The sequence below is a fragment of the Cyprinus carpio genome, chromosome A22, assembly GCF_018340385.1.
Source record: "Cyprinus carpio isolate SPL01 chromosome A22, ASM1834038v1, whole genome shotgun sequence".
NCBI classification, from domain to species: Eukaryota; Metazoa; Chordata; class Actinopteri; order Cypriniformes; family Cyprinidae; genus Cyprinus; species Cyprinus carpio.
Window position 1 is genome coordinate 13392100 of NC_056593.1, and position 14041 is coordinate 13406140.

At 43.3% G+C, this 14041-nt stretch overlaps 2 protein-coding genes across 6 annotated transcripts in view; both read right to left on the reverse strand.

The window, feature by feature from the left end:
- Positions 1–215: 215 nt before the first annotated feature.
- On the reverse strand, positions 216–9506 carry LOC109088906 (structure-specific endonuclease subunit SLX4-like). Its single transcript, XM_042711963.1, is given in 15 exon segments — positions 216–842; positions 918–1193; positions 1279–1378; positions 1520–3215; positions 3217–3865; positions 3970–4139; positions 4216–4362; positions 4468–4550; positions 4625–4874; positions 5851–6143; positions 6226–6464; positions 6987–7199; positions 7312–7477; positions 8682–9119; positions 9357–9506. Coding segments are annotated over 14 exon segments (5085 nt in total). The 5' UTR covers positions 9097–9119; positions 9357–9506; the 3' UTR covers positions 216–454.
- A 256-nt stretch (positions 9507–9762) lies between these two features.
- The window catches only part of crebbpa (CREB binding protein a), a 46578-nt gene continuing 42299 nt past the window's right edge, over positions 9763–14041 (reverse strand). For all 5 annotated transcript variants that reach the window (XM_042711958.1, XM_042711961.1, XM_042711959.1 and 2 more), the window contains 3 exons: positions 13812–13973; positions 13344–13625; positions 9763–13062 (listed from right to left, as the gene is read on the reverse strand). In XM_042711958.1, coding sequence (XP_042567892.1) covers positions 10846–13062; positions 13344–13625; positions 13812–13973 — 2661 coding nt within the window. In that variant the 3' untranslated portion in view covers positions 9763–10845. The remainder of the gene's footprint in view (positions 13063–13343; positions 13626–13811; positions 13974–14041) is intronic.

Here is a 14041-nt window from a genome sequence, read left to right on the forward strand (position 1 = left end):
TTAAGTACATGACCGCACATTTATTACCGTTTTTGTAACTTTTTTTTTTTTGGCAAGGAGTTTGTTTGAGGCACATTTTAGTTAAAGAAATCTCTAAAACTGTTAGATGAAAATCACAACATAAAACAGCTTAAAATGAAAGATTTATTTTATACAATTATTTTATACATTAATGTGTGTTTTTTTATTGAATTTTTTTTAATTTAAATTAAATTCATTTAAAATAATTTCATTTCAAACATTGTACAAAAACAAATCTGAAACTGATATAAAAAAAACAAAACAAATGCATTTGAATGTAAATCCTTTCACTGGAAGGTTTAAGACCCTGAGTGTGTGTCAGACGTGTTTATCTGAAACAGTTTGTTTAGTTGAAAAGATGAAGACCATTATTGTCCTTCAACAACTTATTCTTAAAATCGTGTAGTTTTACCACATAATTTTATTTCAGCCCTCATGCTATTCCTCCACTGGGCTTAGCTGCTTTTTTCCTCCCTCTTCCGGCTGCTGCACCACCGCTGGTTGTCGTTTTCACACGTCGTTTCCTGCGGGAAGATGCTTTCTGGCCATGATTGGCCGTACTAAAGGTAATGCACTGAGAGTCCAGGAAGTCTAGTAGTTTAGCAGCACCTAACCTGATGCCCGCCGCTTTCAAGCTGGACTGCAGCTCCGCCAGGGAGAGAGGCTGGTACTGCAGCACTCGTGCGTACAGTTTGGGGTCGGATAGGATGAACTGACGAACTGCGAGGAGTTTGTCCTTCTCGCGCACAACAACCTGAGACGCCGTGATGCCCTCGCTGTCAGAGTCATCGTCATCAGACACACACAGCTCTGGGTTCGACCTGGAAAGAAGAAAATGGTTGAACGAAGTTTGCTTTGTAGTATTAATTGGGCATATAGCCATATAAGAGCTATACCTCTCGGACTCTGCAGTGGAGGATGTATTCGAATTTTGAGAGGCTGATAAAAGCTCATCCTCTTCACTTGGCGGCAGTTTCACAGGTGAGGCAGCAGGGGGCGCTGTAGGCTGCTTAAAGGGGAGCGGAGCAGACTGGGAGTTAGAGGCATTGGGGGGGCGTTGGGGTCCAGAGGTCTCCTCCTCAGACTCTGAGCTCTGCAGCTGGTGGGTGTATTGATGGATCTCTTTCAGCTTCAGAACCATCTGCTTCTTGGGCAGCGGACGCACACCAAACCTGGACAAAAGACATTTCGCAGCTCTGTGTTATCGAACGTGTTGCTTTGGCATATATAATGTCTATATATTCTTGTTATGCTCACCTGTTGAGTCTGTTTTTGAGCTCTGGTGTCTCCATATCAGAGAAGCCTGGCATGGGAGTGATGGGCACCAGCGGTCCTTCATTCCTCTTTCTGCTAGCAACTGTGCAGAAAGGTAAAGTTGATTTTAAGAAAGTTTTCTAAAACGAAAAGGCCTTTCTGAATGCATAATTAACATCTGTGTAGCCATAACAAATAAGAGCTCCGGTGAAACATAATTAACACAGAGGACGACTTGTCTTACCTGGAGTCTTTAGTTCAGCAACTCTCTTGGCAGAGGGAGCTGTCAATCTCTGAGAAAGAGGAAGGGGAGCAACCTCCTCTTCCTCACAATCATCCCACATGTCAGGGTCAGGTAGGCTGTGATTAAACAGACCTGGACTTGGATCAGGACTTTTGTTACAAGCTCCAGTTGCAAGAGGAGATGTGGACGTTGGTCTCTTACCCTCGAGACCTGGTGGACTGACTGTACCTCCGCTGCTGTCAAGTCGTAGACTAAAGCAGGGCTTCTGGCTTCCAAGCCCTCCATCCAAACCCCAGGAGTCATCAAACGCTATAGGAGGCTCATCCATGACACAAAATGAGTTTCCTGCAATATCAACCACTTCGTCAACACTTTGATTTGGATTCTCTCCCAATTCCATTTGTTCTATCCCATCGTTCTCACTCTCTCTTGAACTTTCTGGACGAATGCATCTTGGAGAGTTCGGGGTTGGACTGGAGCATCCCTGCTGAAGTGGGCTACTGTGCTGCTTCTCAGGTGTTTTACTAGGAGAACTCAGTTGTAGAGACACTAGGTCAACTTTCCCCTGCCTACAGAAGGATCTAGAATTACCTCTACAATTCCTAAGCCGAACCTCACGGTCGTCAACCATAGGGGAGCAAAATGGGATCTGACGTTGTAAGGAAGAGTCTGAATGGAGAGGAGTGCTACTGGAGGGCTTGGGGACACCCTGGATTGGATGTCCCATGATTATGCCAATGTGGGAGCCATCAGAAACATCTGAAGAAGAAACCTGAGATAGTCTTAGATGGTGAAGTGCTCTCTGGTAACCTGGAGAGCAGTCTGTATCAATGCTATGACCTTCTTTAGAGGGACTCCGATATGATTTGTGCAATTTGGACAAGGTTGCCGGTTTCTCGTTTAGGCAGCTGCTTGAAGAAGCAGAGCTAGCAGGTTTCAAACCCTCCGAGACAGAGGAAGAGGAAGAAGAGGATGATGACTTGGGGAAGAGCTGGGTTCGGCGCATGCTGATGCAGGTCTGGGCAGAGCTACAGCGTGTGGATGGTACCGGAGTGGCTGGAATCAGCCAGGAAACCTCGGCAGAGCCATCAAACACACTTTCATTCGCAACCCCGGGGCTACAGTGCTCTGATAGGTCAGACTTTGCTTCTATATCAGTCGCCATCTGCTTGGAAGCATCTACCTGTTTGCCGGCATGGCCTTGGGATCCAGATTCTTTGAAACTGTTCTCTTTGACTTTACAAGCATAGCTTGTGGACCTCTGAGGAGGAGGAGATGGAGGAGTCAAAGCACGTTTAGTGGTAGCAGCATTTTGGTCACCATTATCTACATCCATTTCATCACCGGAGTCTGAGAGAACAATGAGCTCAACCTGCTTGCTTTGAGATTCTGGAGGGGAAGGAGGGTTTCCAATTCCCTGGCATCCTGAACTGTCTATTCTTAGTGGAGACTTACCTATCTCTTCACCCTCATGTGGAACAGGAGACACTCCAGGCATGGGGAAGGAAGTCTTACCTGACAAACCTGAGCTTGGTGGAGGGCTTATAGACAGGTCAATCACCTCACTGACACATGAACGGCGAAATGGGGCGGGTGTGTTTTGCTGTAGTGTGCCTGATGGCTTGTAACATTGTTGCTGAGAGCAGGACGCTTGCGTCTGTGATGGTTCCATGTATTCCCCTACAGACTGGGAGTGGGGCGGGTGTGTTAGAATATACAGTAATGACTGTTTTGTTTAGAATGGTATTTGATTTTGTGTTTTCTTGTATTTGTTTATTTAAACAAACTCTCTCGGTCTCTGAATTGGGTTTTTTAGGGTTTTCTGTTCGACTTGTTACCATGGCATCCTCCGTCCCATCCACACCTAGTTTGTTACTATAGCAACTCCCGGCAGATTTCTCTAAAAGGGATTCTGTCTCTTTTTTCTCCTTCCCTTCTTCCTTCTTCTCATTTCCAAGGGATGTATTTGCATCTCCCTCCTCTTCCTCGGTCGCAGCCTCCAACGTCGTCTCTATCTTCCTTTGTGTCACTGCAAACTCATAGATCTCATCAAGCTCTTCCTCATCCACCCGGTCCTCTTTCTCTCCATCTCCTCTCTCTCGCTCCTCTTCCATGTCTCTTTCCTCTCCGGCAGTTTCTTTAAACTCATCCTCTTCTTCGCTGTCCCCATGCTGCCACATTGATTGGAGGAGCTCCAAGAAGTTGCTTTCTGCCAAGTTCTGGTCTTCTTGGTCCCTGAGATGAAGCTCAGATGCTGGAAACATGCCTTCAGATTCCTCTCTTGGGTTTTCCTCTACACTTCCAGAATATTCCTCACACTGCTGCTGCAGCTCAACCAAACCAAATCTGAAATACAACACACATTAACTATCCTAGAATCAATTTATATCCAGTAGGGTTGGGAAATAATAGTAATATTTGAATCACGTCATAAGGATCGTCATTCTAACCTATTGGCAAGCTCCTGTATGTGAGGTAGCAAAGTATGTGTTAGAGGACAGTGGGCTGTGTAGAGATACTGCAGGAGGGCCAGTACTGCCTCCCCAAGCACATTACCCAACAACACCCTCTGAGCGACACGCATACCCTCCTCCTGAACGCCAAAACCTGAGTCATGAACCTACAGACACATGGTAACAGTTTGGTTATTCATCTGCACTTCTTGATTATTAGTTCATGTTTGCAGCTGCACTAACCATGTTGGCCAGCAAGGGGCATCGTGTGTACAGCATAAACGAGTGCGTGAAGAAAACATCCCCACTGTCCACCTGTAACTGCACATCACTGAGTTGAGGGTTGTTCACCATGCTGCTCAGATCTAATGCTAGCTTTGACACGTACACCTGAAAAACACAAACATGGACTCTAAGACAACTCTAATGAACATTTAATATGGAGCCAATCATGACAGTACAGTACATGTGGATAAAACTGAAGGAAATTCTTACTGAGGTTTTCTTAGACGTCTTGTTGTCGGTTGTCTCTGGAACAAATCCACTTGAGGGAAGTTCATTCACAGCATTGTCCCTAACTAAAGAACATGGGACAGTGTGAGCCTGAGAATAAAAAAAAAAAAGTATTTTTGTGACAGAATACCAATATTACCTGACTTGTCCCCTGCGGCCGTATACATTGTGTATCCATACTGGGTGAGGGTCATGCCTTCCTCTGCAAGCTCCATCAGGTCCTGCAGAGCCTGGGAGCCTGGTGTACCAGAACAGGGGGTGGGAGGTCGGGTAGTTTGGTGTTGTGCTGGGCTCTGATCTGAAAGCTTTTCCTGGACTGGATCAGCCTCTAAGGTCACAGCTGGAGGTTTCTTGTTTGGAATAAGTTCAAGAGACTTGACCTTTTCCCACTGAAGTAATAATGTAAAGAAAGATTAAGAATCAGCACCCACAACACCTTTAACTTCTGTAATGTGACGCATTTCTGAGGGAAACAAAATATTCAGTGAGAAATAAATTAACTTTCTATTCATCAAATAATCCTGACAAATAGAAGCATCACAATGAAGACTGGATGCTGAAAATTCAGATTTGCATCACGCAAATAAATTACATTTTAAAATATTTTCAAATAGAAAAATTTATAATGATTACTTGTTTTTTATTTCAAATAAACGCAGCCTTGGTAAGCATAAGAGACTTCTTTAGTAAAATATTTTCTGACAATCATTTTTGAATCATTTTGTGCAAATGAAAATGTTGGCAGGCAAAGTAAAAATCTGAACTACTGGCTACTACAGAAAAATTTAGGCCTATAAGATAACAATTATTTTCTAAATTCCTGACTAATGATCTGTACTACATTATATGAGCTCATGTTATAATTTATGTTAATAAAATCTAACTAACAGGTACTTCATTTTGATAAAAACATTTTTAGATGATTTTCGTTAAAATAATGCACACTGGTAAATTGTGCACATTAAAACAAAGACAATTTAAATACTAAAATCAATTTTTCAGTAAAAAAAAAAAAAAAATCTGTAAAAATATGAATTTATAGTTGTCATGGATACTTTTAAAGCTATTATTGTATTGCAAATTATGTAATGAAACAAATTATGGCATATTTATTTAATAATAGCGTATTTAAAATATTTTCTGACAATACAGTACATCAGCTTTTTATTTACATATTTATTTTTGAACTAACGATTTGTACATTTTATGTAGCATGTTTTTAGTAAAATCCAAGTTTTACCATTACTGCATTTAATTAAAAATAAATGTATATTTTTCATGTGCACAATTTTCTTTGAAATAATAAACACTGTTGAATTGTGCATATTAAGACAAGGTAAATCTATTAGAATGTGAATATCTCACCTCCGGTGCAACGCATGGCTGTATGATATTGCTTAGTTCAGAGGTGTAGAACTCTGAAACTGAATCTGGTCCTCCTCCGTGAAGACCACTTTTGTCCCAGAGGGGGGCGTGAGGATGAAGAGGAAGGACAGAGGGGGATAGGGTTGGTGTTGGTGGAGAGGGGGGTCTGGAACGAAGCAGAAGAGATGAAACCCGCTCCTGTAGACGGTTCAGTGCTGTCTGAGGGTCCTGAACAAGGAGAAGCGGTGGCTGGACAGGAGACGCTCCCTTCCTTCTCTTCCCACGGCCCTTACCTGAAAGAGAACAGGAATGATGCACTATAAGTAATAACCTGCAATTTCACTGCACATGTTTAACTGAAAAAGGTGAGTTTACCTGCACCAGGTTTCCACTGTAAGACAGGAGCCACTGTCGCAGAAGGACTGGAGAGCTGAGCCAGTATCTCCCTCTCCTCCTCCTGCTCTCGCTCCTTTTCCATTTCCTGCTCGAGTATAGAGCGGGACAGAGCCAGCGCCACCATGGTGTCCTCGTCCAACTTCTGGGCTTTCCTCCTGGATCTCTTTTTTAAAGGCATGCCGTCCCTCCGAGTTGTCGTAGCACTACCTAGTAGCTTTCTGCAGAGAGAACAGAAGGAACAGGTACAACTTCTTTAGCTACTTTTGTCAATTTTTAAATAAGCATCCAAAAATAACCATTTTTAATAACTATAATATATTTTACTTTTCTTCTTCATTTTCAGCATATTTTGATGTTTTCTTGACAGTTAGGCACATTTCCCTCCCCATTTATTTGTACTGTAATGCATACTGATATTTTAATTCAAAATATCTGTATAGTTTTTGATCATTTAAAAAAATATATATATATTTTTGCATTACAGTAATAAAAGGTGAAGATAAAAATAGATCGCAAAAATGTCACACCGGAAAAAAATTCTGCATTTTTATTTCTGAAGTATTAAATATGATAACGTATAAACAAATAAAACTATATAAATAAAAAAAGTATATAAAAAAAATTCTCAAGTGTGTATATGATATATACACATACACACTTAAGTATATAGTACATATTTGTTTTAAAAACGCACTCAATTAAAGAAAAGACATTCATAATGTGGCCAGTGGCTGGCTTACGATTGGTCGGTGGTGTTGTCGCTCGCTCTCTCAGCAGCCTGTCTCCTCAGAGCCTGGAGAAGATCATTAGGTTTCACACCCAAATTGGTTGAGCAACGCTTTAAGTGGACAGACCGGCTTTTTTCAGATTTAAAACTCTTTCCACAAATGGGACACTCTGGGACCCGTGGTCTGGGGTGTGAAGGAGCGCTGCTCTCACTTGCATCCAGACATCTGCAAAGCAGGAGAACAAGACAGAAGTCAAATGTGAAAGTCTAATTGTTTGTGTGTATATGGGATATGATGGGTACCTCATAATGGAGTGTATATAGTGTTGGTAACGCACCTGTTGATGTGCTGAGTGCGCAGCGGAGGGCTCATGGCTGACAGATCTTTCTGACAGAGCTGGCAGAAGAACAACGCTTCATCTTTCACGTCTCCAGTGGCCCGAGCCTCACAATCCAACTCCTGCTGAAGCCGAAGAGCCAGGGCTTCATCGCCACCCACAGTTTCTGAAGAACACACACACTTTTTGACTTTCATTGATTACATTAAACATGCCATAAAACACATGTACATTTGATTTTAGATATTTTTTAACATAATTTTTGCTAATTGTGCTGATAGTAAAACTCTGAATATATATATATATATATATATATATATATATATATATATATATATATATATATATATATATATATATATATATATATATATATATATATATATATACACAATTATTGCAAATTAAAACAATCAGTTGTAATATAGCATTTATAATTTTAATGTTTTAGAATTTTAACTGTATGACAAAAATTATCCAATGTTAGACAACACATACACTTTTGACAAATGACTTTCATTGATGACATGAAAAATTTCAAGTCATAAAAACATGTAGGCCTGCATTGGGTTTACAATGATATTTTGTTTTAATTACAAAGTTAATTGGTTTGGGTTTATATTTTTTTTTTGTTTTAATTGAGGATTTTTTTAATTTTGGAGCAAAAATAATAATAATTATACATTTATGGAGTTATACTTTAGCATTTACAGTCATCATTGGACCTTAACAATATATATATATATATATATATATATATATATATATATATATGACCTTAACAATATATATATATATATATATATTGTTATATATTTATAGCTATTTTTATTTACAATATTACTTACAAATTAACTTTTGGTGGAGGGCCATGAAATCATTGCATGGCCAAGTAAATGCAAAAAAATAAAAAGTGAGAAAAATAATAATAAAAACATATATACTAGCCCAGCCAAAAACAGTTTATTGCTGATGGTTGTATAACACAGAAATGATCTAACTCTAACATACAGGGATAGTTCACCAAACATATGAATTTCTTTCTTCTGAAGATATTTTTGAATAATGTTGGTAACCAAACAGTTGACGGTAGTCATTGACTTCCATGTATGGAAAAAATACTATTGAAGTCAATGGCTACCATCAACTGTTTTGTTACCAACATTCTTCAAAACATCTTCTTTTGTGCTCAACAGAAGAAAGAAACTCATATAAGTTTGAGGTTTGTCATGCACCATGAGGGTAAGTAAATGATGACAATTTTCCTTCTGGGCTGCACTACATTATATAATGTGATGAAGTAAGATATTGTAAATTAATGTTGAGAGACAGGGTGGACCCCTGGGTTGAAACCCCTGCTTGACACTTACCTGTGTGCTGGACCCCGAGAGTGGAGGGATGGTTCCCATCAGACTCTGTGGTTGTGGGTCGGTTGGTCTCTGCATGCAACAGTCTCTCTGGACTGGCTCTCTTAAACCGCTGCATTCTCTGGATCACTGCATCTTTGACTTTCCCTGTGCCAGACACTTCAGGAAGACGCTGGGAGACATCACCAGACCCCGCAGCATGAGTCCTGCAGCTGATCTTACTCTTTATTTCAGTCTTAGCAGCATCCTCAGTCTTCTTTCTCCTCTTTGGGGGGTTTCTTTCGGAAGAGGAGGAGGATGGCTCCTCATCCTTGACTGCTGGTCTCTTTTCATCTCCAGATCCCCTTGCTCCTTTCTTCCTCACTCTTTTGAGGACACGAGAGCAGAGGTCGCTGAAGTCCTGGTCCGAGTCGTTCATGGAGAGCCGGACACACACGTGATCTGTCATGTGTGTCAGCTGTTATATAGATCCATATTTACGGATCATTTGAATGTTTTATATCATAGATAAAAAGCTTATCTGTTCATACGCATTCTATAAATACCAAGGAAGAGTCGCATGTAATAACATACATCACATGCACCTTTGTTTACATTTCACTCTGCCACTATTCGAACCTATTATATCGGTTAACGTACTTGTATTGCGATTTATTTCATAACAACTTGAATACATACCGTTGGCAAGACTCACTTCATTATGTGTTTTATAAAACAGATTATTTAATATCGTAAAACGACGGTTTTCTTATCAAATGTGCTGCAGCGGCGGCTACTGTTGTTTAAAATCAAAACACTGTATCTACTTCCGGTGAGGTCTAGTACGCAGTGACGCAATGACTGCGGCGATTGCGAAACACCGCCGAGCCACGTGACCGAACTTAAGAAATGTTGTAATCGCAAAAAAAGATGGCAGATTACACTTAATATTGCCAATAACTAGTTTAATTTAAGTATTTATACATTTGGCATTTTTTAATTTTGTTAGTAAAAGTTAAAAAAGTCAAAGGACGCATCAGCCTAACGTTAACTTTCTCTCAAAGTAGCTTTAATACACTATATAAATAACATTAAGGACACACGATTTTGATCTGTTGCACACAGTTTATTTAACAATATGGTATATAAGTAAGAAATAAGTTTTTTTTCAACCAGTTTATACAATGATTCCATTCTCTCTTCCTTATATTTATAGTATTTTGCTTAATAACTTGCATGATTTACATAAAGGGAAAAAGTAGAGCCCCTGTTCAAGTTTCTGTGAGAAATGAGGGTCAATAGCAGAATCCATTCTGTATTTCCATCTAGCAGTCAACCAGTGATCGCCCATTCCCTCCTGCTCAGCTTAGGGGCCCTCTCTCTCCCTCTAGCTCTCTTTATATTTATCTGTATGACAAAATTCGGACAAAAAGCAACAATATTCTACATCTGCAAGACAGAACCTCTGGGTCCAGGCCAGTGAGATGTTGTAGATGTGTACGTGTCTTCTTGGGGTCGGTGGTGTATTGTCTGAGTGATGCTTCTGTGTGTCTGCATACATGCGTATGCACAGTTCCTATTGATACAAACAAATAGTTCTCCTCATACATACAAACTTCACAATGAGAAAAGGAGGAAACGCCTCCGAATGCAACACTAGAATACAATCGCAAGGAAGGATGAAAGACAGAGCAGAGAAACCCTGACCAAACTCCCAGACAAATTATTTTACAGTCTTCCAACACAAAAATGCTGCAAGGTTAGATAAGGTATAAAACAAAAGCTATGAATAATATAACGAAGTTTCGTAGTTTTCTTAAAAAAAAAAGAAAAGGCATGAAACCAGACCACCCTCCCTCGAAACAAAGCCAAAACGACAATTTAAAACAAAACATTGACCACACATAGGTCTAAACTGAACAAAAAATATATTCTTTGTGATTTATATTTCTTTTAAACAACAATTTTCAAATCCCTCTTAAAAGGAAGAAATCAGTCTTTTGATTTTAGGAAACATCAATGTTCCCTATTCCTTGCAGACTTGACTTCTTTTTTATTTTTCTCTCCATACATGTCTTCAAACTTTACATGTCAGTACAAAATAATTGAGAATATTAGAGAAAAACCAACAGAGCCACAAAAAAAGAGGAACGGGGAGACTGTGGTGGGTGGAGTCTCCCAGTAAACGCTACAATCCCTCCACAAATTTCTCCAGCGTGTCTCCTGTCGTGTCTCCCACCATACCTAAGTCACTGGGTAGCCCTCCGCGGTTGGGCGTATTAAGTTGCGGGAGCATGGCACTCTGTTCGGGGGTGCCCAGGTGCGCCTGCTCCAAGGAGCCAGGCATGGGTGTCGTCAGACCAGGGTGTGGTGATCCTGTGTGGGGCGGCGCGTGCTGCGGCGATGGCTGCGGCTGAACTTGCAGGGAAGGACTGGAATGTGGAGGAGGTTGCTGCGACGGAGGTCTGGGCGACTGTACAGGGGCCGGCGAGCACACCTGATTACTGAGTGCATTAGCCATGGGTTGGCCGGGAAGGTGTGCGCCTTGCGGCTGGCCGGAAAGCAGGTGAGTTTGCGGGCTCATTGGACTTGGTTGCGCTGGTGAGCCCATTGGAGGCTTGAGGACAACCTGCTGTTGCGGAAGCTGCTGCTGCTGTAGCATGCGTTGGTGCAAGAGATTGGATGTGCCGTCCATTCCCATCCCGCCCTGCCCCATCTGGGCCATAGGGGGCAGCTGCCCCATGGGTCCACCTGTTCCCTGCATTGTCAACTGTTGCTGCTGCTGCATCCGGAGTTGCGTGTAGTTGGTAGCAGTGCCTTGTGTCTGCGGGAACTGGCCATGTGCCTGTGGCATCACTCCCTGCTGCTGCTGCTGCTGCTGTTGTTGCTGCTGCTGCCGCAAAAGCTGACGGCGGTACAACTCCTGCAGCTGCGGGTTGTTGGCGTGCGCAGGGTTCATGAGCTGGCTCTGCGCTCCAAGAGCTGCCATGCCTTGTGGTGGGGGCTGTTGCGGTTGCTGCTGCGGCGCCATGCCAGGTCGCGGCACTGCCTGCATGGCTGCCAGGTTCTGCATCCCTGGCTGCGCTGCATGCATGCCCTGTTGCACTTGTTGCTGCTGCGGCTGGTTGGCGTGGTACTTCGCGGTCCTCTGTTTGATGAAGGCGGCCATGAGTTGCGGGTTCGATTTGAGGATGTTCAACACCTGCTGCTGTTGTTGGGGCGAGCTGGGTGACTTGAGGGTGAGTAGCAGATCTTGCAAGGCATTGGGGGCGATAGCTCCAGGTCTCTGGGGTGCTTGTGGTCGTGGACCCTGTGTGGGCACCATCATGCGTGGCTGTGCAGCTTGCTGGGGCATTGTGGGTCTCTGCATAGGCATGGTCTGCGGAGCGCCCGGTGCGGTCTGTTGCGGAGCAACCTGCTGCTGAGCCGCTTGCATGCCTGGCTGAGGGCCTCCAGTCCACTGTCCTTGTGGCATTGGCGGCATGACCTGTTGTCCGCGTGGCCCGACATGCTGCATGGGTGGCTGCATTGGCCCTGGCATACGTGGCTGCTGGTGGTTCATGGGAAGGCCGTTCATAGTCATGCGATAGTTCTGTTGGTGTTGAGCCTGCGCGACCATTTCTATGTGCCGTGCCATTTTGACCGCCATAGGCGGAGGCTGTTGCTGAGGAGGTTGTTGCGGCGGCTGCTGCTGCTGAGGAGGTTGCGGGAGCGGAGACTGCTGCTGGTGAAGCGGGGAAGCTTGTGGGCCAGGTTTGCCCTGTGAAGATTGAGGAGGGGGTTGTCCGTTGCGGGGCGCACTGGGATAGGCCGGGGACATGACGGCCGCATTGGGAGTCGTTGGTTGGTTGGACAGCGGTTGTGGTGTTTGAGGGGTGTTGGGTTGCTGATGTGAGGTGGGCGTGCTGGGGGCTGTTGATGCAGGAGGTGATGGTAGGCTCTGAGGCATGGCTCGGCCCTGCATAGTAGCCATGCGTCTCCGCATCATCTGCGCCTGCTGGAGCCTGTGCTGAAGCTGCTGCTGACGCAGTTTGTGCTTGATATTGAGGCAGAAGGGCACAGGGCACTTGTTCTCCTGACAGTGCTTGGCATGATAGCAGCAGAGTGCAATGAGCTGCTTGCACACCGGACAGCCGCCATTTGTCTTGCGTTTGCAGCCCTTGGTGTGCTGCACCACACGCTTCATCTTCTGGCAAGATGGCAGAGAGCAGTTGGCATTGCGGCACTGGCAGGCATGCACCAGAGACTGGATGCAACGCTGGATGCTTAGACGCCGACTCTCCTGAGGACTCTTGGAGGCCTCGCCACTTTGGCTGTTGTTGTCATCATCCAGACCCAGACCCCACTTAACCATCTGGTGCTCATGGCCATTAGTGTTGTAGCAACTAATGCACAGGTCAAAGTCCTGCAGAAAGATGAGGACACAGTGATTAACCAAGGAATGACAGGAAAATCAAAAGTCATCTCATTATGAAAAGACAACAAATGGACAAAACATGTGAAAGATGTGTTTACAACTACTGTTAGAACAGATGTTACTAAAAGATCCCATGGCTCCCCAAGATTCAAAATCCCAAAGGTTTTCTTTTCCAATGCGCTCAATCCAAAACAAACCCAGAAACACACCCATCCACTATTGATCATAAAGGAGAGCTGTAGCATGTTATAGGAGCCTCTGTCTCTTACCTCGCAGACAGTACAGTGCCAGCGTGTCTCGACATGGTGTTTACATTCGTTGCAAGTGTAGACAAAGCGATCCTGGCCCTGGTTGTGCAATTCCACCAGCATGCACATGGTGCTCCACTTGCAGCGCCGCAAAGAGCTGAACTCCCAGTGCTTATCCCGTGCTAACGTCAAGAAGGCGTCCCTTCCGTCCATTAGGTCGCAGTTCAGAAGGGGATCGGGGTCAACGATGGGTAGTAATGAATTGACCATGGGCCCAGAGTGCAGATGGATTACAAAAAACACCTGGGAGAACAAGTAGGACAAGGTAACAGGTTTCTTAAGACTTTTCCAGAGAAAAACATTTGGCTTATATCAAAAGATGACATTTAAAACAGTAAAAAACTTCAAGTTAAACAATGTAGATGACTCAAGCAATGCCTTAGAGAGCAAGTTCTAAGCAAATGATCAGATGAAGAACTTATAGTAGACCTCTTTGTGTTTCTCCATTGTGGCGTAGAGTTTCTGAGAAAGATCATTGGCTACATTCGGCATCCCAGGTTTCTTTTTATTAGCTCGGCTCACGCTGCTTTTATTCTTATTTGTTTTCTTGTTGTTCTTCTTCTTTGCGTTCTTACTGTCCCCTGGCGTGCCCTGTTAGAAAGAATAATAAGTGTCTATAAAGGATGTTTGGAGTTTATAAAAGAGATGCAAATTAATCT